Source organism: Erinaceus europaeus, chromosome 11 (genome assembly GCF_950295315.1).
Source record: "Erinaceus europaeus chromosome 11, mEriEur2.1, whole genome shotgun sequence".
Lineage (NCBI taxonomy): Eukaryota > Metazoa > Chordata > Mammalia > Eulipotyphla > Erinaceidae > Erinaceus > Erinaceus europaeus.
This window is the reverse complement of record NC_080172.1, coordinates 55,092,525-55,116,015: the sequence shown is the minus strand read 5'-3', so window position 1 is coordinate 55,116,015 and position 23,491 is coordinate 55,092,525. Positions and strand designations below refer to the sequence as shown.

At 44.0% G+C, this 23,491-nt stretch overlaps 1 protein-coding gene and 1 non-coding gene across 3 annotated transcripts; one reads left to right on the top strand and one right to left on the bottom strand.

The window, feature by feature from the left end:
* Positions 1–435: 435 nt before the first annotated feature.
* Positions 436–21,928, top strand: MRPS21 (mitochondrial ribosomal protein S21). Of its 2 annotated transcripts, none has more exons than XM_007531561.3 (3): positions 436–516; positions 937–1,051; positions 21,659–21,928. In XM_007531561.3, the coding sequence occupies exons 2-3, from the start codon at positions 969–971 to the stop codon at positions 21,837–21,839; spliced, it is 264 nt and encodes an 87-aa protein (XP_007531623.1). In that variant the 5' UTR covers positions 436–516; positions 937–968; the 3' UTR covers positions 21,840–21,928. The 2 variants fall into 2 exon arrangements, with proteins under 2 accessions (XP_007531623.1, XP_016047364.1); XM_016191878.2 differs by having other exon boundaries at positions 463–559.
* Positions 11,665–11,797, bottom strand: LOC132541616 (small nucleolar RNA SNORA70). Its single transcript, XR_009552747.1, has one exon. It is a non-coding gene; the product is annotated as a small nucleolar RNA SNORA70 (small nucleolar RNA).
* Positions 21,929–23,491: the final 1,563 nt, after the last annotated feature.

Sequence of the window (23,491 nt, the reverse complement as noted above, 5' to 3'; positions counted from 1 at the left end):
ACAAAACAGGAAGGTGTCTCAGGAAGCCTTGTCTATTTCTCTCATTTTCCTTCCAGAAAAACAAGTCTTTTCATCGGGGATAGATAGCATAATGGCTATGCAAAGAGACTCTCATGCCTGGGGCTCCAAAGTCCCTAGTTCAAGCCCCCGCAGCACCATAAGCCAGAGCTGAGTAGTGCTCTGATGAAAGAATGGAAAAAAAAAAACAAAACAGCTCAAACACTTATAAAAGAATGAATAGCATAAAGGGCTGAAGGACGCGTCCAAGAGAAGGCGAGGGAATCCTTTTGGGGGGACCTAAAGTAGCAGATATCTTGCTGGGTCAGGTGCAACGTCCAGATGCCAGGGGCAGGAGGTGGCCGATGGGAGAAAGCGCGGCCACCTCCAGGAGAACGTGACGCGCTTCTCACGTCGTCTCCTTGGCGTCTGGGTTGCTTGGGCGGCGCCGGAAGTTACGTACATTCCGCTTCCGGTAGCTATCAGGCTGTGGGACTTCTGAGTGCTGAGCTTGCGGGGGTGAGGAATTGAGGGCCCAGACGGGAGAGCTAACGCGGTGGAGGTCAAGCTTTCTACAAAGTGCCCCCCCCCCCGCCGCGTCCCCCAAGGAAAGGGAGAGGCTGTTCCCAAATCCTGTGCACATCTGAGGGTGTGAGCGGCGGGGGAACTCAGCGACTCGGTCGGGTCCTCAGGCGCCCTGCCGCTTGCTCTGCGTTCCCTTGGGAGGGTTGGCGACGGCCTTGGGAACCAGGGACTGTTGAAACCCGTTCGCGGATTCTTAAGGTATAAACACATGCGCCTGCCCTTGTCGCTCATGTTCCCAAACATGTTTTATTTGCAGAGCTAGACACAGCCACACAGTGGAGTTAGCATTCCAGTTTGTGTTTCTCTCCCTCCCCTTCTGGCTATATTTTACCTTCCCCTCTCTCTGTCCTTCAGGTCCAGCAGACTGAAAACTTAAATTCAAGGTCATGGCAAATCATCTGAAGTTCATTGCCAGAACTGTGATGGTACAGGCAGGGAACGTGGACGGTGCATACAAAACCCTAAACAGGTAACTGTCAGGGTCCAAAGTTGTGCCTCGACCTACTTTTCTTGAGAAGCGAGGCAGTGGGGTGGGAAGATAGAACAGTGGCTATGCAAAACAACTTTCTTGCCTGTGGCTCTGAGACCTTCGGTTCAGTCTTAACCACCAGCCCGTCAGTCAGAGATGAGCAATATTGTAGTCATTAAAACAAACAAAAAAGTGACGCGCTCATTTTTCTCCTTTCCCATCATACATTATCCTCAACCCACAGTTCGGTAGTCTCGTGAAAAATTCTCAACCCTTCAGTTTTATTATCTTATAAATGAAGATCTTCCCAAAACTTGTATTGTATGAGACTTGTCGCCATTCATTTCTTTGATAGTAGACCTAAATTCTTTTTTTTTTTTTTACCAGAGCACTGCTCAGCTCTGGTTTATGGTGGTGCAGGGGACTGAACTTGGGACTTTAGAGCCTCAGGCATGAGAGTCTGTTTACATAACCATTATGCTATCCACCCCTGCCCAATAGTAGACCTAAATTCTGTCCAAGACTTAAGAAAGCACAAAGGGGGGGGGGGTCGGGTGGTGGCGCAGTGGGTTAAGCGCATGTGGCGCAAAGCCAGGGACCGGCGTAAGGATCCCGGTTCGAGGTCCCGGCTCCCCACCTGCAGGGGAGTCGCTTCACAGGCGGTGAAGCAGGTCTGCAGGTGTCTATCTTTCTCTCTCCTCTGTCTTCCCCTCCTCTCTCCATTTCTCTCTGTCCTATCCAACAACGAATTGCGTCAACAAGGGCAATAATAATAGCCACAACGAAGCTACAACAAGGGCAACAAAAGGGGGGAAAAATGGCCTCCAGGAGCGGTGGATTCATGGTGCAGGCACCGAGCCCAGCAATAACCCTGGAGGAGGAAAAAAAAAGAAAGAAAGCACAAAGGGGGAGTCGGGCGGTAGGGCAGTGGGTTAAGCACAGGTGGCACAAAGCGCAACGCCCGCAGCAAGGATCCCGTTTCGAGCCGGGCTCCCCACCTACAGGGGGGTCACTTCACAGGTGGTGAAGCAGGTCTGCAGGTGTCTCTCTTTCTCTCCCCCTCTCTGTCTTCCCCTCCTCTCTCCATTTCTCTCTGTCCTATCCAACAACGAACAACCTCAACAATGGCAATAATAATAACCACAGCAAGGCTACAACAACAAGGGCAACAAAAGGGAAAATAAAATAACTATAAAAAAATTTTTTTTAATTCTGCCCATGAGTGAGATTATCCCATATTCATCTCTCTCTTTCTGGCTTAGCTCACTTAACATGATTCATTTAAGCTCCATCCAAGTATGAGGTGAAGAAGGTGAATTCGTCATTCTTTTTTTTTTTCACTTTTTTTCCATTAATTTTATTTTTTATTTTTATTTATGAAAAGGAAAAACCGACAAAAAACATAGGATAAGAGGGGTACAATCTCCACACAATTCCCACCATCAGAACTCTCTATCCCCTCCCCCTTCCCTGATAGCTTTCCTATTCTTTATCCCTCTGGGAGTATGGACCCACAGTCATTACAGGGGTGCAGAAGGTGGAAGGTCTGGCTTCTATAATTGCTTCCCCACTGAACATGGACACTGGCAGGTTGATTCATGCTCCCAGCCTCTCTCTTTCCCTAGTGGGACGGGGTTCTGGGGGAGCAGGGCTCCAGGACACATTGATGGGGTCATCTGCCCAGGGAAGTCCAGTTGGCATCATGGTAGCATTTGGAACCTGGTGGCTGAAAAAAGAATTAACATATAGAGCCAAACAAATTGTTGACTGATCATGAATCTAAAGGCTGGAATAGTTCATATAAAGACTTGCGGGGGGGGGGGGTCTCCATTTCATAGATAGTAGTCCTATTTTAGTTATATTCCGAAGAGCCCGTGACTATACTAGTTTTTTGTTTTTTTTTTTTTCCCTGAGCCTGACACCTTATATGCAGGTGGATCCAAGTTATTGTCTGGGGAGATACTAAGGAATTTTTTTAATGGATTAATGATTTACAGTAAATACAGTTGTTGGTACATATGTAAAATTTCTCAGTTTTCTGTAAAACACTCACCCCCAGCCTTGGTCTGACTCCACTATCATGCACCAGGACCTGAATTCCCCCCCCCCCAAATCCTTTATTGGGTTGCAATACACCATTTAAGGAAGTTTTTAATCCTTTGATTTTTGCTTTGTGGATGACTTGATCATTTTGAAATGTTTAGAGATTTGTCTTGCTTTAGCAGGTTTTTCCTGCTGTCTGCACTGGATTGTGCAAAGGTGGCCTGATGCTGGTGGCAGGAGGAAAAGAGGAATTATCAAAGTTACTTTGTCAGAATAATCTAGTTTGCTGCTGGTATTGGGATGACTTTCCTTACAGACAAAGATACTTTCCACTCAGGACTCCTCTGGTTTAGTGTGTTGTTAATCTCATTTAAAAATATCTGCACTATAGGTTCAGGTGGTGGTTAAGTGCACACAGTACTAAGTGCAAGGACCTGGCGCATGGATCCCAGTTCAAGGTCCCAGCTCCTCACCTGCAAGGAGAGAGGGCAGGGTCAGTTCACAAGCAGTGAAGCAGGTCTGCAGGTGTCTATCTTTCTCTCTATCTTCCCCTCCCTCTCAATTTCTTTCTGTCTAATCCAAGAAGAAAAAAAAAGGCCACAGAAACAGTGGATTTGTGGTGCAGGCACCAAGCCACAGCGATAACCCTGGAGGCAAAATATAGATTTTTTTTTTTTGTATGAGCTGCTCAGTTATTTCTCACTTGCTCCTAAAAATTATTTTTAAATATATATATATATATATTATTTTATATGATAGTATCGAGAAATTGAGAGGAGAGGGAGAGAGAAAGATACCTGCAGCACTGCTTCATTCATGAAGCCTTCTCCTGGTAGGTGGAAACCAGGGGCTCGAACATATACACAGGGCTGTAACACATACACTTAACCAGATGTAACACTGCCATTTATTACTTATTTATTTTTACTGAAAGAGACGGACGGGGTCGGGCTGTAGCGCAGTGCCTTTGTGCACATGGCGTGAAGCGCAGGGACCAGCGCAAGGATCCCGGTTCAAGCCACGGACTCCCCACCTCCAGGGGAGTCACTTCACAGGCGGTGAAGCAGGTCTGCAGGTATTTTCTTTCTCCCCCCCTTTCTATGAAGAGAGGTGCCTCTCCTGTCTTCATTTCTCTGTCCTATCCAACAGCAACAATAATAACTACAACAGTAAAACAACAAGGACAACAAAAGGGAAAATAAATAAATAAAAATTTTTTTAAAGAAAGAGATGGAGACCAGGGTACTACTCAACTCTAGCTTATAATGGTATTGGAGCTCTAACTCACAGAGCCCCAGGCATGAAAATCTTTCGCATAATCATTATCCTATTTCCCCAGCCCCACCGAAAACAATTTTTAGACCAGTACCCAGGAAGGTGGCTCAACTGGTAGAACATCAGATAGATTTGCATGCCTGAGGTTTCTGTAGGCATCAAAGTATATTCTAGCTTCTCTCTGTGTGTCATGTGAAACTCCCATGTATGTGATAAGTTTTTAAACTAGGGTGCTGACAACACAGGTCACATGGATACTGTGTTGCTTTGTCTGTGGGCATGAAACAGGTTCAAGCCTGGCTCTGCACTGAGGGAAATTTCAGTGTTGTGGTGTTTTTTCTCTACTCTGTCTCTTGTCTATCTAAAAAGGTTAGATAGACTATGTAGCAGTGAAGCCCCCATGATGACCAAAACAAAAAAGAAGAAGAAGAAGAATAAAAACTTAAAATCAGGTCTGGGGAGATAGTTCAGCCTATTAGAACATTTAATTTAAAATCCTTCCTTATCCCAGGTGTGAGTGAGTGGAGGTGAGACAAGAATAAATGAATGGCAGAAGAGGAGGCACATTTGGATGCCACTTGCCATCTGGCCTCACCTGGCACTATCTCAGGCTACCTTATTCTTAGGAAGCTGTTTTCAAATATCTCTGTATTTCTCACTTCTTTTTGTTAAACAGTAGCCCCATACTGCTGCTATCGCTACTTCTCCTCCCCCTTCATTTAATTATTGATGAAAGAGAGGAAGAATCAGAGCACTACTCTGGCACATGTGATACTGGGGACCAAATTCAGGACCTGATACAAGTCCCATACTTTATCCACTACGTCGCCTCCCAAGCTGCAAAATAGAAATCACTTTGAGGGCCTGGGTGGTGGTGCCCCTGGTTGAGCACACGTAACAATGCGCAAGGATCTGGATTTGAGCCCCTGGTTCCCACCTGCAGGGGAAAGTTTTGCGAGTGTTGTAGGTATCTCTTTCTCTCTGTCTCCCTCAATTTTGGCTGTCTCTACCCAATAAAGATTTTTTTTAAAAATATTTATTCCCTTTTGTTGCCCTTGTTGTTTTATTGTTGTAGTTATTATTGATGTCGTTGTTGTTAAGAGAAAAATGGAGAGAGGAGGGGAAGACAGAGAGGGAGAGAGAAAGACAGACACCTGCAGACCTGCTTCACTTGTGAAGCAACTCCCCGGCAGGTGGGGAGCCAGGGCTCGAACCGGGAGCCTTACACCGATTCTTGTGCTTCACCCCACGTGCTCTTAACCCGCTGCGCTACTGCCCAACTGCCCCAATAAAGATATTTTTTAAACAGTTTAAAAAAAAAAAAGAAATCGGGAGTCAGGCGGTAGCACAGTGGGTTAAGTGCACATTTTGCGAAGCGTAAGTTTCCGGGTTCGAGCCCCAGCTCCCCACCTGCAGGGAGTTGCTTCACAAGCAGTGAAGCAGGTCTGTAGGTGTCTTATCTTTCTCTCCCCTTCTCTGTCTTTCCCTCCTCTCTCCATTTTTTTATGTCCTGTCCAACAACAATGACAACAACAGCAATAATAACTACAACAATAAAAAAAAAAGGGCAACAAGAGGGAAAATAAATAAATATAAAAAAGTAAATTTAAAAAAATCACTTTCTTCCTTTTTCTGAAAGAAATAGGGTGAGGGGGAAAAGGAGAGCCAAAGAAAGACATCTGTAGCACTGCTCCACCACTTGTGAAGCTTCCGCCGGCAGGAGGAGATCAGAAGCTTGAACCTACAGCATTGTACATTGTAACATGCACTCTACTAGGCGTGCTGCTGCCTAACCTTTTTGTTTTTAAAGATTTATTTTATTATTTTTAAATATTTATTTTCCCTTTTGTTGCACTTGTTATTTTATTATTGTTGTTGTTATTGATGTCATCGTTGTTAGATAAGACAGAGAGAAATGGAGAGAGGAGGGGAAGACAGAGGGGGAGAGAAAGACACCTGCAGACCTGCTTCACCGCCTGTGAAGTGACTCCCCTGCAGGTGGGGAACCGGGGCTTGAACCAAGATCCTTAAGCTGGTACTTGCCCTTGGTACCACGTGCGCTTAACCTGCTGCGCTACCACCCAACACCCTAAAGATTTATTTTATTACATACAAGAAAGAGATTCACATGAAACAGGACACAAAGAGACAAGCCAGGGCACTATTTTAGCGCATGCCATGATGCCAAGAATGAAGCCGGCTACCTCAGTCGTGAAATACGAGTGTGCTTTAACAACTGAACCACAGTGCAGAGCATAGATAGCATAATGGTTATGCAAACAGACTCTCATGCCTGAGGCTCCAAAGTCCCAGGTTCAATCCCCTGTACTGCCATAAGCCAGAGCTAAACGGTGCTCTAGTAAAAAAAAAAAATTTAAAAAAACCTGAACCACAGAGCATTATGCTGGCATATGTAATACTGGCATGCAAATCTGATGCTCTACCAGTTGAGCCACGTCTGGCAACTAGTCTAAATTTTTTTTTTTTTAGTTGGGACTGGGGAAATAGCATAATAGTTATGCAAAAGACTTCCATACCTGTGCTGACACATGTAATATGGGAATTTATATGTAGTACCTGGGAATACATGCAAGTCTAGTGTTCTAAGCACTATGCCACCTCTCAGGCCATAGCCCATACTTTTAAGATTTATTTATTTATTTATTTAATTACATAGTTTTATTTATTATTGAATAGAGAGAGAAATTGAGAGGGGAGGAGTAGGTAGAGAGAGAGATGCCTGCAGCCTGCTTCACCACATGTGAAGCTTATCACCAAGATTTATTTATTAATGAGAAAGAACTAGAATATCAGGTTGGCACATACAACGCTAGGGATCAAATTTAGAACCTCATGCTTGAAATTTCAACACTATCTGCTCCCAGGTAGCTTTCATACTTAAAAAAAAATTTTTTAAATTTTATAGTTTTCCTTTTGTTGCCCTTGTTTATTATTGTTCATGTAATTATTGTTGTTATTGATGTTGTCATTGAGAGGACAGAGAAAAATGGAGAGAGGAGGGAAATACAGAGAGGAGGAGAGAAAGAAAGACACCTGCGGTCTTTCTTCACTGCCTGTGAAGTGACTCCCCTGCAGGTGGGGAGCCAGGGGCTTGAACCAGGATCCTTATGCGGGTCCTTGCACTTTTGCGCCATGTGCACTTAACTTGTTGCACTACCGCCCGTCTCCCATAAATGTTAATTTTTATGCAGATAGGTCAGAAATAGAATATAGAAGTTACAGTAGTCGGACGGTAACACAACAGCCGGCTTAAGAATCCCAGTTTGAGCCCCTAACTCCCCACCTGCAGGGGAGTCGCTTCACAAGCGGTGAAGCAGGTCTGCAGGTGTCTATCTTTCTCTCCCCGTCTCTGTCTTCCCCTCCTCTCTCCATTTCTCTCTGTCCTATCCAATAACAACAACATCAATAACAACAACAATAATAACTACAACAATAGAAAAGAACAAGAGCAACAAAAGAAAATAAATATTTAAAAAAAATTAAAATGGTACCAGGGAGATAGCATAATGACGATACTGACTGTCACAACTGAGGCATCCAAAGGTCTCAGGTTCAATCCCAGCACTACCATAAGCCAGAGCTGAACAGTGCTCTGGGAAAATAAAGTACCTTTTTAAAAAAATTTTCTTTTATATTTATTCCCTTTTGTTGGCCTCGTTTTATTGTTGTTGTTATTGATGTTTTTATTGATGTTGTCGTTGTTGGATAGGACAAAGAAATGGAGAGAGGAAGGGAAGACGGGGAGAGAAAGACACCTGCAGACCTGCTTCACCGTTTGTGAAAAGACTCCCTTGCAGGTGGGGAGCCGGGGGCTCGAACTGGGATCCTTTTGCCAGTCCTTGTGCTTTGCGCCACCTGCGTTTAACCCGCTGCGCTACCCCCGACTCCTGTAAAGTACATTTTTTAAAAAAATGTGATCTGGGAAGTGGAGTAGTAGATAAAGTAATGGACTCTCAAGTAATAGGGTCCTTTGTTCAGTCTCCATCATTACCTTTGCCAGAGTGATGTTCTGGATTTCTCATTAATAATCTTTTAAAATTATTATCTTACTGCATAGAGACACCCAAAAATCGAGTGTAGGTCAGAAACTGCAGAACACTGGTCAGTGTGCTACAATATGGTTTATAATCTCAGTTGCCAGTTGGAATTGCCTGACTAACCTAAAAAACATATATGGATAAAAATAATGAAAAATTAGTTGTATGTTCTGTAGTCTAGCCACAGAATAAATGAGAGGAAAGGGAGCTTTCGCATGTTTGGAGCAAGGAAGTAGTCTGACAAAGAAAATAGTCTATGTCTCTCCCATGTGAGACTGCCACAAAGTGCTTCTTATATAACCCAGGGCCCTCAACAGTGCCCTGAGATGAGGAGATAGAGAGTGGGGGTTGCTAGGAAGCCCTGCATGCTTGAGTGGCCCCCGCAAAGGAAAGCACAGGGGGACTTTCCAGGCCATGTGCTGGAAGCATGCCAAGTTGGCTCCTTTTATTCCTAGTGGGCGATATTCTGAGTCCATTGTATCTGGAACTTCTGATACACGTTGGTCCTGACGTACTACACTGCCGTCTGAGTCTGCCGCCCCCAACTTCCTCCAGCCAGGCAACTTGGCTCATTTTACATAATCCATTGAATGTCACTAAAACTGGCAGTTAATGTCTCCTTCAGTGTTAGGTTGCCAGGTGCCTGATCTCCAGGCTGATCATTTTACTCTAAAACTCCTGGTCCTTGAACTACCTTTGAAAATGAATGCATCTTTAGTGACACTGTTTTTACTTTATGAATTCTACTAAGCTCATCCTGTATCACTTCTTATTAGAAGTGTACAAAATGGACCCTGGGAATATTTGAAGAAATATGTTCTTTTGAAGGCTAACTAGAAAATGCAAGCAAGCTGATTCCTCACCAGAATCTTGGAATTTCTTTGGTCTGCTTGGGAAGTAGCTAGAACCATCCAAGGAATACCTTTCTTTTCTTTTCTTCCTTTTTTTTTTTTTTTGCCTCCAGGGTTATTGCTGGGGCTCAGTGCCAGCACTATGAATCCACTGTTCCTGGAGGCTGTTTTTCCCATTTTGTTGCCCTTGTTGTGGTTGTTATTGGTGTTATAGCTGTTGTTGTTGGACAGGACAGAGATAAATGGAGAGAGGAGGGGAAGACAGAGAGGAGGGAAAGATAGACACCTGCAGACCTGCTTCACCGCTTGTGAAGCAACCCCCCTGTAGGTGGGGAGCTGGGGGCTCGAACCAGGATCCTTATGCTGGTCCTTGCACTTTGCACCATGTGCACTTAGCCCGCTGTGCTACCGCCCAGCTCCCCAAGGAATACCATTTACTAATTCCATCAATATTCTAATTGGGGGGGGCAGACAGCATAATGGCTATGCAAACAGACTCTCTTGCCTGAGGCTCCTAAATCCCAGGTTCAATCCTCCGCACCACCATAAACCAGAGCTGAGCAGTGCTTTGGTGTTTCTCTGTGTGTCTCTCTGCATCTCTCTCAAAAAAGTAAAATAAATGCAATTAAAAAAAATACTCTAATACCACTAGTGTTCACTAATTCCCTTACTCTGCTTACATTCTTCTGTGTTTTTTGGTTTTTTTGTCTTCTTGTTTTTTTTTTTCTTAATCACATAGATATTTATTTGGTAAGATGATCACTTCTGTTTCAAAGTCCTTTTGAAACTTGGTAGAACAGCTGGGGAAATAGATCACCTGGGGGCCAGGCGGTGGCTCATTGGAATCCCAAAGACCCATGCAAGGATCTAGGTTCGAGCCCCCAGCTCCCCACCTGTAGGTGTATCACTTCAGAAGCAGTGAAGTAAGTCTGCAGGTGTCTTTCTCTCCCCCTCTCTATCTTCCCCTCCCTTCTCAGTTTCTCTCTGTCCTATCCAATAAAAAAATGAAAAAAAAAAAAAAAGGTCTCCATGAGCAGTGGATTCGTAGTGCCAGTACTGAACCCCAGTGGTAACCTTGGAGGCAAAAAAAAAAAAGAAGGGAGGGGGCAGCCAGGCGGTGGTGCAGCAGGTTAACCGCACATGGTGGAAAGGTTGGCATCAGGATCCTGGTTCGAGCTCCCTGCTCCCCACCTGTAGGGGGGTTGCTTCACAGGCGGTGAAGCAGGTCTGCAGGTGTCTGTCTGTCTTTCTCTTCCCCTCCTCTCTCCTTTTCTCTCTGTTCTATCCAACAACAATAATAACAACAACAATGATAAACAAGGGCAACAAAAGGGAGAAAAAAAAGAAAGAAAAGAAAAAATAAATAGCTCAAAGGCATGGTAAAGACCTTCATGCTTGAGTTTCTCTGTTTGATCCCCAGTGCTACATATACCAGGCTGGTGCTGTGGCCTATCTCTTTTTTTTACGGCAGGATGTAGATTTATTGTGTGATTAAGGAAGGTGCATTTGGTGTATTGCACCAAAGTAGTAGACTCTGGGGTGGGGGTACAGGTCCTAGAAAAGGATGACAGAGGACTTAGTGGAGGTTGTATTGTTGTGTGGAAAACTGAGAAATGTTATGCATGTACAGACTATTTACTGTTGACTGTAAAACATTAATCCCCCAATAAAGAAATTAAAAAAAAAAAAGGAAGGTGCATTTCTGAGACTATCAAGAGTAAAGTCGGATGAGGGTAGATAGCATAATGGTTATGCAAAGAGACTATTCATGCCTGAGGCTCCAGTGTCTCAGATTCAATCCCCCATATCACCATAAACTAGAGCTGAGCAGTGCTGTGGTAAAAAAAATAAAATAAAGAGTAAAGGACCGACCACATATCCAGGGGACCAGAGTTAGGAATGTGTCAATATTTAACCCTACAGCCATCTGAGAAGAGGTGCTTTTCAGTCACCATATCTTGAAATTCATGAGTTAAACTTGGTAAAGTCCCACTTTTTGGAGATATGGATCTTCTGGTAGCCAGAGAGCTTGAACTTGGCCCTGTTCAGGGCCTCAATCACATGGTCATTTGTTCTGTAGTTGATGCAAAGGGACATGATGACCTGGCCAATGTGTTTACCAGCCACTGTGCCTGGGGCTGTCTAAAGGCACCCACATACCTACCTGGGTAGGGACAACAGGTGGTCAGGCATGAAATTAATATTCAGTGGAAGGCAAGGCTAGATAGCATAATGGCTCTGCAAGAGACTTATGCCAGGTGGGGGTAGATAGTATAATGGCTATGCAAGAGACTCATGCCTGAGGTTCCAAAATCCCAGGTTTAATACCCTGCACTACCATAAACTAGAGCTGAGTGGTGCTCTGGCAACAAAGGAAAAAAAAAAAATCAGTGGAAAAGGCTGCCTCTTAGAGAAACCTGTACAAGCTGAAGGCTACAGACACTTCCCAGGAGGCTCTTATTAGCAGCCATTGCACAGGCTCCACGGGGGAGGGAAGCATGATGGACTGTTGATTGTAGCTCTTCCTTTTCCCTCTCTGTTGTTCCTCTCTCTCCCTCCTTCTCGCACCCTCATTTCCTCCTCCTTTTTAATATCTGCTTATTTATTAAAGAGGAGGAAGGAGAGTAACACAAAGCATCACTCCGAATAATATGGGGGGTGGGTGGAGCTTGGTACCTCATGCCCGAGAATCCAGTTCTGTATCCACCCTACTACCTTCTAGGCCACTGTCCTTTTCTGTCTTGTGAAATTCACTCTAGGGTATAATAAATTAAAAATAAGCCTTTAAAACAAAACTCAATCGAATACCTGAATATGTATCTATAAATCCTTTTGTAGTTTTCCTTCATCCAACTTTAAAACTGCCTTTGTCATTCTAATAAGATCCTTTTCGTAGCAAGTCATATTCTGGGTCTCAGTAGTCTCTCTTCAAATCCAGTTATTTGTTTTTGGTTTTAGGGACTTCACCCCTCCAAATGCCTTTCCTTTCCCATCTCCCCCACCCCCCCCCCCCTTTTTACCAGAGCACTGCTCAGCTCTGGCTGATAGTGGTGTAGGGATTGAACATGGGACTTTAGACCCTTGGGCATGAGTGTCTTTTTGCATGACCATTATGCTATCTACCCCTGCCCTTCTTTTATTTATTTATTTATTTATTTATTTATTTATTTATTTATTTTAATAAGACAGGAGGAGAGCAAAAGAGAACCAGAGCATCACTCTGACATCTGCCAGTACTAAAGACCAAACTTGTGACCTCATGCATGATATAGTCTACTGGGCCACCTGACTGACTTTTTCAGATAGAGAGAGAAAGAGAACTACAGAGGGACTAGTCTTTCCCAATGTGGTGGGACTGGGCTTGAACTTGGGTCACATATGATAAAGTAGACACCCTCCCAGGTGAACTATTTTGCTGACCCCAAGTACCTTCCTTCCTTCCTTCCTTCCTTCCTTCCTTCCTTCCTTCCTTCCTTCCTTCCTTCCTTTCTTGACTTCAGAAATTATTTATTATTGGTAGAGACAGAAATTGAGAAGGGAGGAGGAGATAGAAAGGGAAAGAGGGGAGTCAGGCGATAGCACAGTGGGTTAATTGCACATGGTGCGAAACGCAAGGACCAGCGTAAGGATCCCGGTTCGAGTCCCTGGCTCCCCACCATCAGGGGAGTCGCTTCATAAGTGGTGAAGCAGGTCTACAGGTGTCTATCTTTCTCTCCCCCTCTCTGTCTTCCCCTCCTCTCTCCATTCCCTCTATGTCCTATCTGACATTGACGACATCAATAACAACAACAATAACAACTACAACAATAAATAAAGGCAAAAAAAAAGGGAAAATAAATATAAAAAAGTTTTAAAGAAAGGGAAAGAGGCAGAGACACCTGTAGCCCTGCTTTACCAATTATGAAGCTCTCCCTTTACAGGTGAGGACCAGGGGCTTGAACCCCAGGTCTTTGCATACTGTAGTGTGTGTGATTAACGACGTGTGCAACCACCTTGCCCCATCCTTTTTTCTTGCCTTTTTTGCTTTATTCACTCCTACTTTTTTTCCAGAGCACTTGTCAGCTCTGGTTTATGGCAGTACTGGGGATTGATCCTGGGGCTTCAGGGCCTCAGGCATGTGTCTTTGTGTATAACCATTATGGCTGTTTCCCCAGATGAGTTGTACTTTTTTTTAAAAGCATTGAGATATGATTGCAACTTTTTTTCCCTTTTGTTACCCTTGTTGTTTTTTATTGTTGTTGTTATTGATGTTGTCGTCGGATACGACAGAGAGAAATGATTTGAGAGAAGAGGGGAAGATGGGGAGAGAAAGAGAGACACTTGCAGACCTGCTTCACCACCTGTGAAGCAACTCCCCTGCAGGTGGGGAGCCGGGGGCTCCAACTGGGATCCTTACACCAGTCCGTGTGCTTAACCCACTGCGCTGCCGCCCAACTCCCAGCTTTTTTTTTTTTTGCATCCAGGGTTATCACTGGGACTTGGTGCCTGCCCTATGAATCCACTGCTCCTGGAAGCTATTTATTTCCTTTTGTTGCCCTTGTTGTTTATTGTTGTTGTTATTATTGCTGTCATTATTGTTGGATAGGACAGAGAGAAATTGAGAGGAGGGAGAAAAAGATAGACACCTGCAGACCAGCTTTACCAGTTGTGAAGCTCTCCCCTTGCAGGTGAGGACCAGGAGCTTGAACCCCAGGTCTTTGCATACTGTGGTATGTGTGATTAACCACGTGTGCCACCACCTGGCCCCATCCTTTTTTTCTTGCCTTTTTTGCTTTATTCACTCCTACTTTTTTTTTTTTTCCAGAGCACTAATCAGCTCTGGTTTATGGCAGTACTGGGGATTGAACCTGGGACTTCAGAGCCTCACGCATGTGAGTCTTTGTATATAACCATTATGGCTGTCTTCCCATTATGAGTGCTACTTTTTTTTTTTTTTTTGAACATTGATCTATGATTGCAACTTCCCCCCTTGTTTTTATTGTTGTTGTAGTTATTGTTGTTGTTATTGATATCATCGTTGTTAGATAGGACAGAAGGGGAGAGAAAGAGACACCTGCAGACCTGCTTCACCGCCTGTGAAGTAAACCTCCAGCAGGTGGGGAGCTGAGGGTTTGAACCGGGATCCTAACGCCGGTCCTTGTGCTTTGCGCCATGTGCACTTAACCCACTGTGCCACTACCAGCACCCCTTTTTTTCTTTTTTGCCAGAGTACTGCTCAGTTGTAGTTTATGGTGGTACAAGAGATTGAACCTCAGATTTTGGAGCCTTAGGCATGAGAGTCTCTTTGCATACTGTTATGTTATTTACCCCTGCCCAAGAGCTACTTTTTTTTTAAATTTTTATTTATTTATTCCCTTCTGTTGCCCTTGTTTTATTGTTGTAGTTATTATTGTTGTTGTTCTTGATGTCATCATTGTTGGATAGGATAGAGAGAAATGGAGACAGGAGGGAAGACAAAGGGGGAGAGAAAGATAGAGACATCTGCAGACCTGCTTCACTGCTTGTGAAGCGACCCCCCTGCAGTTGGGGAGCCGGGGGCTCGAACTGGGATCCTTATGCCGGTCCTTAACGCTTTGCGCCATGTGTGCTTAAACTCACTGCGCTACTGCCCGGCTCCCTACTTTTTTTTTTTAAGCAACTTTTTATTTATCTTCTTTAATATATAGGATCTAGTTCAAAAATTAACTTTGAGGGACCAGGTGGTGATGCACCAGGTTGAGCACATACATTAATACACAAGGACCTAGGTTCAAGTCTCCAGACCTCCACCTGCAGGTGGGAAGCTTTACAAATGGTCAGATGAGGCTTCTCTCCTCTATCTTCCCCCTCCCCTATCAGTTTTAAATATTTATATATATTAAATAAGCCTCATTAAATGACAGTAAAAAAGGCCTAGACAAAAATAAATGCCCATAGGAGTCAGGTGGTAGCATAGCAGGTTAAGTGCAAGTGGCGCAAAGCACCAACGCCCAGCGTAAGGATCCCGGTTCAAGCCCCTGGCTCCCCACCTGCAAGGGCGGGGGTCGCTTCACAGGCAGTGAAGCAGGTCTGCAAGTGTCTGTCTTTCTCTTCCCCTCTCTGTCTTCCCCACCTCTCTCCATTTCTCTCTGTCCTATCCAACAATGACATCAATAGCAACAACAACAATAAAAAACCAAGGGCAACAAAAGGGAAAATAAATAGACAAATATAAAAAAATGCCCATTTTTAAAAATATTTATTTTTTCTTTTTTATTGCCCTTGTTGTGTTGTTGCGTAAGACAGAGAGAAATGGAGAGAGAAGGGGAAGACAGAGAGGGGAGAGAAAGATACCTGCAGACCTTCTTCACCGCCTGTGAAGCGACTCCCCTGCAGGTGGGGAATCTGGGATTGAACCGGGATCCTTAGACAGGTCCTTGCACTTAGTGCCATGTGTGCTTAACCCGCTATGCTACCACCCGACTCCCAAAAAAAAAAAAAAAGCCCATTTGGATGGTACCTTTCCCACAGTGAGCCATATCTACTTTACTTCCATCTCTTTATTCTAGTTGAGGAACCTAACCCAGAATTTTCTTCCCATGTTGTCTCAGGGCACTGTAATAATTTGTCTTCTGAACTCGGGTGGTCATTGTTTGAAAAACATGAATTCCATCTCTAGTTCTATTATATGATCATAACTAAGCCTCTCTGAATGTCAGTTTCCTAATCTGCAAAGAAATGACATTACCTGCTTAATTTCATAGTATGAAAATGCTACCTAATCCCTAGACTGCCATCTTAGTAAGGTAACATCAGTGAGGCTTTCCGAGCTAATAATCCCAAGAACTGTGTCAGTTGGAGGGTCAGTTAATCCCTCGAGGTGCAAATATAGGCATATATAGCCTAGAAGATTCATTTTGTCATTACTGATAATTTACTCCAGGCCAAGTAAATACCGAAACAATCACACAAGCAGTTGGAAGATAGCTCACCAGGCAGGGTGCTTAGGTAGCCCTGTATTTGGCCCTGTTTTGAACACTAGCATCAAATAGGAGTGCCACACTCAGGGAAGCTCCAGTACTGTGGTGTCTCTGTATCTATCTGAAATAAAAGGAGTGGTGGTGGGGGCTGGGTGGTAACGCAGCAGGTTAAGCGCACATGGTGCAAAGCGCAAGGACCAGCGTAAGGAACCCGGTTCGAGCCCCCAGTTCCCCACCTGCAGGGGGGGTCACCTCACAAGCAGTGAAGCAGGTCTGCAGGTGTCTATCTTTCTTTCCCCCTCTCTGTCTTCTCCTTCTCTCTCAATTTCTCTCTGTCCTATCCAACAACAACAGCTATAACAACAATAACAGTAACAACAACAAGGGCAACAAATTGGGAAAAATGGCCTCCAGGAGCAGTGGATTCGTAGTGCTGGCACCGAGTCCCAGTGATTTAAAAAAAAAAAAAAAAAGGAGTGGTGTTGGTGGGAAAGAGAATTTTTGTGGTGGGTAAGTGTGGAACTATACTCCTGAGGTGCCAGGGGCTTAAAGCTAGGTCCTTGCACATGATGACCTATGTACTCTACCAAGTACTACTGCCCAGCCCCTAAAAATTTTTATAATGATATAAATGAAGAAAATCAGCCTGAGAGGAGCAGCTAATTCATAGTATAGTCACCAAGCCCCAGCAGTAACCCTGAAATCAGCCTGAGAGTTGAAATTGTATGTAAACAAGTCCCCAGTACACAAACACATCAGAAGATAGTTCACCAGATACGGTGCCTGCTTTGCCATTGCCATCCAGCCTCATGCTAAGAAGAAAGAGAATAAGAATTTCACTCTTTATATCTGAATGAGAAAGTGACCTAGAAGCAATGAAATCACACATACATGAGACTCCTAGCTCCATAAAAATAAGTAAAATATAAAGATTTGACCTCCAACATCGCATTATAACCTAGAAAGACTAGTATATCCATATGTCTTGGCATGATTGTTTGCAAGAGAATCCATTTATATACTTCTGCTTCTGGGAATTTACCACAATTCTCTTGCTGCCCATGTCCGTGCCTTAAAGCCTAGACAACTGATCTATACAGTCACTGTTCTCCAATAGGCTACAAATCATTTTTGATATAAAACAGGATTCTTGGAGAGGATCCTGTAAAACAGTGATTCCTTTTTTTTTTTTAATAATATTTATTTTATTTATTTATTCCCTTTTTGTTGCCCTTGTTGTTTTATTGTTGTAGTTATTGTTGTTGTCGTTGTTGGATAGGACAGAGAGAAATGGAGAGAGGAGGGGAAGACAGAGAGGAGGAGAGAAAGATAGACACACCTGCAGACCTGTTTCACCGCTTGTGAAGCAACTCCCCTGCAGGTGGGGAGCCAGGGTTCGAACCAGGATCCTTATGCCGGTCCTTGTGCTTTGCGCCACCTGCGCTTAACCCGCTGCGCTACAGCCCGACTCCCTAAAACAGTGATTCCTATGTTTATTCACATTTGTAATTTACCCAAAGTGCAAATCTTTTCAAGTTTATATTCCATTTAGTATTGTTAACCCGGGGCTTTGTGACATAGCACAGTAGGAATAAATAGGATTACCCACTGGGAAGAAGTAGCTGCTGGCTTCTCTTATTTCCTGTGTACTCCCTCCAGTTTTAATAGCCATGTCTTAACCTCCTTACCTCCAAGTATGCCAACTTTTTACATGCAATAAAAAAGTTAAGGTAGGGGGCCAGAAGGTAGCACAGTGGGGTAAGCTACAGGGTGCAAAGAGTAAGGATCCTGTTTCAAGACCCAGCTCTCCACCTGCAGGAGGGTCACTTCACAGGTGGTGAAACGGGTTTGCAGGTGTCTATCTTTCTCTCCCTCTCTCTGTCCTATTCAACAACAATGAGAGCAATATCAACAACAATAATAACAACAAGGGCAACAAAAGATTTTTAAAAAATAGCTTCCAGAAGCAATGGATTTGTAGTGCAGGCACTAAGCCCCAGCAATAATCCTGGGGGCAAAAAAACAAAGACAATGTAAACAGGAATGAGGCCTGTAAACAGTGGGGGCTGCAGCAGCAGGTGCCTCAGACTTCAGACTTCCCTCAGGACCAATTGGTGATGGTTTGAGAGGAAGAGAGAAATTACAGCTAGAAGCCAGAGCTCTCAGGAGTTTAAAGATCAGATAGAGTATAGAATGGCTGGCGTCTTCTTAGCTCAGGGAGGAAGTTTCAAGAACTAGAATTTTATTTTTCACATTGGTGCTTCACACTTGTGCAACTTCAATGATTGTGGATTTTTTTTAATTTTTTTTCTCACCCATAAAGGGTGACAGGTGGATAGAGCCCTGGTGCTATAACATGGTTAGTAGAATGACATTGGTGGTTTTGTTTTCGCTCTCTCTTTTTATTATTTTTTTTCTTTGCCTCCAGGGTTATTGCTGGAACTTGGTGCCTGTACTATGAATCCACTGCTCCTGGAGGCAGCTATTTTTTTTCCCTTTTGTTGCCCTTGTTTATCCTTGTTGTTGCTGTGGTTGTTGTTGGATAGGACAGAGAGAAATGGAGAGAGGAGGGGAAGACAGAGAGGTAGAGAGAAAGATAGACACCTGCAGACCTGCTTCACTACTTGTGAAGCAACCCCCCTGCAGGTGGGGAGCCAGGGCTCAAACCGGGATTCTTAAGCCGAAACTTGTGCTTTGTGCCATGTGTGTTTAACCCACTGCGCGACCACCCAACCCCTGGCATTGTTGTTTTTATAATTAAAGAATGGCAGAATGGGGGAGTTGGGCGTAGTGTAGCGGGTTAAGCGCACATGGCGCAAAGTGCAAGGACCAACAGAAGGATCCCAGTTTGGGCCCCCGGTTCCCCACCTGCAGGGGAGTCGCTTCACAAGCAGTGAAGCAGGTGTCTGTCTTTCTCTCCCCCCCCCCCCCGTCTTCTCCTCCTCTCTCCATTTCTCTCTGTCCTATCCAACAACAACGTATCTAACAACAACATCAATAATAACTTCAACAATAAAACAACAAGGGCAACAAAAGGAAATAAATATTAAAAAAAAAAAAAAAAAGAATGGCAGAATGGGCCGGGTGGTGGTGCACCTGGTTGAACACGCATGTTACAGTGCTCAAGGACCCTGATTCAAGACCCCAGTCCCCACCTGCAGGGGGGAAAGCTTCACAAGTGCTGAAGCAGTGCTGCAGGTGTCTCTCTCTACCTGTCCGTCTCTTCCCTTCTCAATTTCTGGTTCTCTCTATCCAATAAATAAATCAAGATAATTAAAAAGAGACTGGAAGAATGGTGGCTGAGGAAGTAGCTCAACTGATAAAGCATCCGTTCAGTTCCCAGCACTGCACATAATATTTTTTTTAAATATTTATTTATTCCCTTTTGTTTCCCTTGTTGTTTTATTGTTGTTGTTGTTATTGATGTCATCATTGTTGGATAGGACAGAGAGAAATGGAGAGAGGAGGGGAAGACAGAGAGGGGGAGAGAAAGACAGACACCTGCAGACCTGCTTCATTACCTGAAATGGAAATGAAGGTATTACTTGAATTCTTCCAGTTGTACACTAATGTGATAAAATCCACCTCTTTCTCTATATCTAATGCCCAGAGGGCTCTTAGACCTATAGACTTGAGCTATCAATATATCAGTTATTGCTTTTTCTTTTTCTGGTGGTATGGGAAATTAACCCTCAGCCTTACAACACTGTTTAACCTCCCTAGCCCAAGCTTTTCTTTCTTTGAGGAAGGTGGGGGAGAGTCAGGCACACAGAAGAGACACTATAACCCCACTATACCATCTGTGGGGCTCTATTGGTGCTGGGTCTTAAACCCAGGGCCTCAGGTATACAACATGTCTGCTCTCCTGGATGAGCTATAACCAGCTCCCCCCGCCCTTTTTTCTCTTTTAGAGATTATGTATTGAGCCAGGAGATAGTTCAGCCGTTAGAGTGCACACTTTACCATGCTCTAAGACCCAGGTTTCAAGTCCCCACCACCATCTGGGATCATCATACAAAAAAGGAAGCTTCTTCTTTTTTTTTTTTTTTTTAATGGGGGGGAGTTCATAAGTAGAAGCAGGGGAATCATGCACGTACAAAAAGCCCCTGTGGCTCAAAACAGTTAATATACAAAGCCAAACAAATTGTTGGACAATCATGGACCTAGAGGCTTCAGCCACCAGGTTCCAGATGCTAGCAGGATGTGACCAGACTTTTCTGGAGCTCCGCTTCCCCAGAGCCCTTCCCCACTAGGGAAAGAGAGAGACAGACTGGGAGTATGGATCGACCTTATCAACGCCCATGTTGACAGGTTGGTTTTTTTTTTTCCCATTTTATCCCATTTGATATTTCTGAAATGACACCTAAGAATCGGTGCCCTAGAGAACAGTTGTTTTTATAGAACCATGTCATATCCTTCATGCTGTGATAATAAAAGCTTGAGGATGTGATGACTAAATTTTCCCCAAGATTAAGAACTGGAATTAATTGCTTTTATTTTCCCCAGATTCCTGTTTCGGGGCCTCCATTCATAAGTAATTAGTGTTGTGTTACTAACATTTCTCTCTCTTTTTTTTATGAATTTTTAAAAATTTTCTTTATTTTATTTGTTAGAAACAGCCAGAAATTGAGAGAAGAGGGGGAAATAGAGAGTAAGAGACACCTACAGTCCTGCTTCACCATTTGCAAAGTTTTCCCCTTGTAGATGGGGACCAGGGGACAGAACTTGGGTCCTTCTACATTGTAACGTGCGCTCAACCAGGTGTGCTACCACCTAACCCCAAAGGTAAGATGAGCTTAACAGGGATTTGAAGTCTGGATCCTCAGATTAAAAGTCTGATGCTTTACCGACTGAGCTACCCAGGCTCACATTTCTCTATAATGAAACCAAGTTTCTTTTTTTTAAGTAGGTATTTTTTTGTTTACATATCTATTAATATGAGAGAAAGAACAAGAATGAACCGGAGCATCACTCTGGAACATGCTGAACCGGAGCATCACTCTGGAACATGCAGTGCAGGGGACTGATTTTTGAATCTCATCCTTGAGAAGCCAATGCTTTGTCCACTATGCTGCTTCTTAGACTGCAGTGAGCTCGTTTCTTTTTTTTTTTTTTAAGATTTGTTTATTTATTTTTTAAATATTTATTTATTTCCTTTTGTTGCCTTTGTTTTATTGTTGTAGTTATTGTTATTGTTGGTGTCGTTATTGTTGGATAGGACAGAGACAGATGGAGAGAGGAAGGGAAGACAGAGATGGGGAGAAAGAGACACCTGCAGACCTGCTTCACCGCCTGTGAAATGATTCCCCTGCAGGTGGGGAGCCGGGGGCTCAAACAGGGATCCTTAAGCCGGTCCTTGCGCTTTGAGCCACCTGTGCTTAATCCGCTGTGCTATCCTCAGAGTCCCATGCTCAAGTTTCTAACCTGTTTACTTTCATACAGAATCCTCACAATGGATGGACTCATTGAGGACATTAAGCGACGACGATACTATGAGAAGCCTTGCCGCCGGCGACAGAGAGAAAGCTATGAAACTTGCAAGCGAATCTACAACATGGAGATGGCTCGAAAGATCAATTTCTTGATGCGGAAGAATCGGGCAGATCCTTGGCAGGGCTGTTGAGGCTTGTAGCTAGGAGTCCCAGTGTGAAAACCCTCATCCGATTGTGTCTCCAACTCTCTTCTTCCTCCAGCTCCTTTTCACCTTTCTTACAATAAACTCAATCACATAGATGCAAAAAGGCTTGCTGACACAGCAGCACAACCTCATCAGCATGAACTCTCACCTTTACTAAGTTTGTGTGTGTGAGGGTGACTGACCGAAAAGCAGTCTAGGAGAACAATAGTGGTTGCCAGGGGCCAGCTGGGGGGAGTGTTGGGGAATTACTGTCTAATGACTGCAGAGTTCCTGTTTGGAAAAATGTGAAAGTGCTGGAGATGGATTTGGTGGTAGTTGTAGAACAATGTGAATATACTTGATGCCACAGAACTATACAATAAAAATATATTTTAAAGTCTAAGAAAGGAGGAATTTATTTAAAATATGATAGAGCTGTGATTTTCTGCCCAATTTTTATGAAACCCGAAACAGGCTTTTGTTGTTGGAAAAACATCCGCTTTTCACTCAGCTGTCCCCCCACAACAGCTCTTGGGTAAAAAGGGGGGACAAAAGTATATGTGTATTTGGAATAAATTCTTCTGAAAAACCTAATGATTGGATTTGGGTGCTGGAGTCCTTAAAAACAAGTCAACATTCACTCTTACTTCCTAAGGGGCTAGTGGGAGGCTGATGCAGTGGAAATAAAGCTATAGACAGTAGAAAAGAGAGAGTAGAAAGGGCAGAGTCAGAAATAGAGCAGTAATTTTTTTTTTAATTTTCTTTTCCCCCCTTTTGTTGCCCTTATTGTTTTACTGTTGTTGTAGTTACTATTATTGTTGTTGTTATTGATGTCTTCATTGTTGGCTAGGACAGAGAGAAATGGAGAGAGGAGGGGAAGACAGAGAGGGAGAGAAAGATAGACACCTGCAGACCTGCTTCACCACTTGTGAAGCGACTCCCCTGCAAGTGGGCAGCCGGGGGCTCAAACCCGGATCCTTACGCCGGTCCTTGCACTTGGTGCCATGTGCACTTAACCCTCTGTGCTACCTCCCAACCCCCAGCAGTAATTTTTAAAAAATATTTATTTATTTATTCCCTTTTGTTGCCCTTGAGTTATTATTGATGTTGTTGTTGGATAGGGCAGACCTGGATTGAAGCCTGGGGTTGGAGTACAGTGATCTAGTTTAACAGATCACTGCAGGTGATTCTGATGCCCACTAAAATTTGAGAGCGGCTGTCCTTTAGTACTCAAAGGATTCCAGGTGGAGGGCATCAACACCTCTCAGTCACTGAAGACATAAAGGGGTGTGAAGCCCTCTTCCACTCCATATTACTAGTGTGCAAACACTGCCCCCTTGTGGTCCAGTATCTTGGCTCTAGACTTCTTATGACCATAATTCTTTTTTGTTAGTATCCCTGATTAAGCAGACCAACTCAGACCCCTGCAAGCGTCAACCCGGCTTTGACCTAGCATGTTATGATTGGGCCCTCCTCAATCGCTATCGAACAGGCCATGGCCGGTGCGCCGCTATGTTCCATCGCTGGGGAGCCAGAGACAACCCGAACTGCCCCTGCGGCTACAGACAGACTATGACCCACATAGTCAACGACTGCCACCTCTCCAGATTCAAAGGAGGTCTCGAAACTTTACATCAGGTTCAACCTGACGCTGTTGA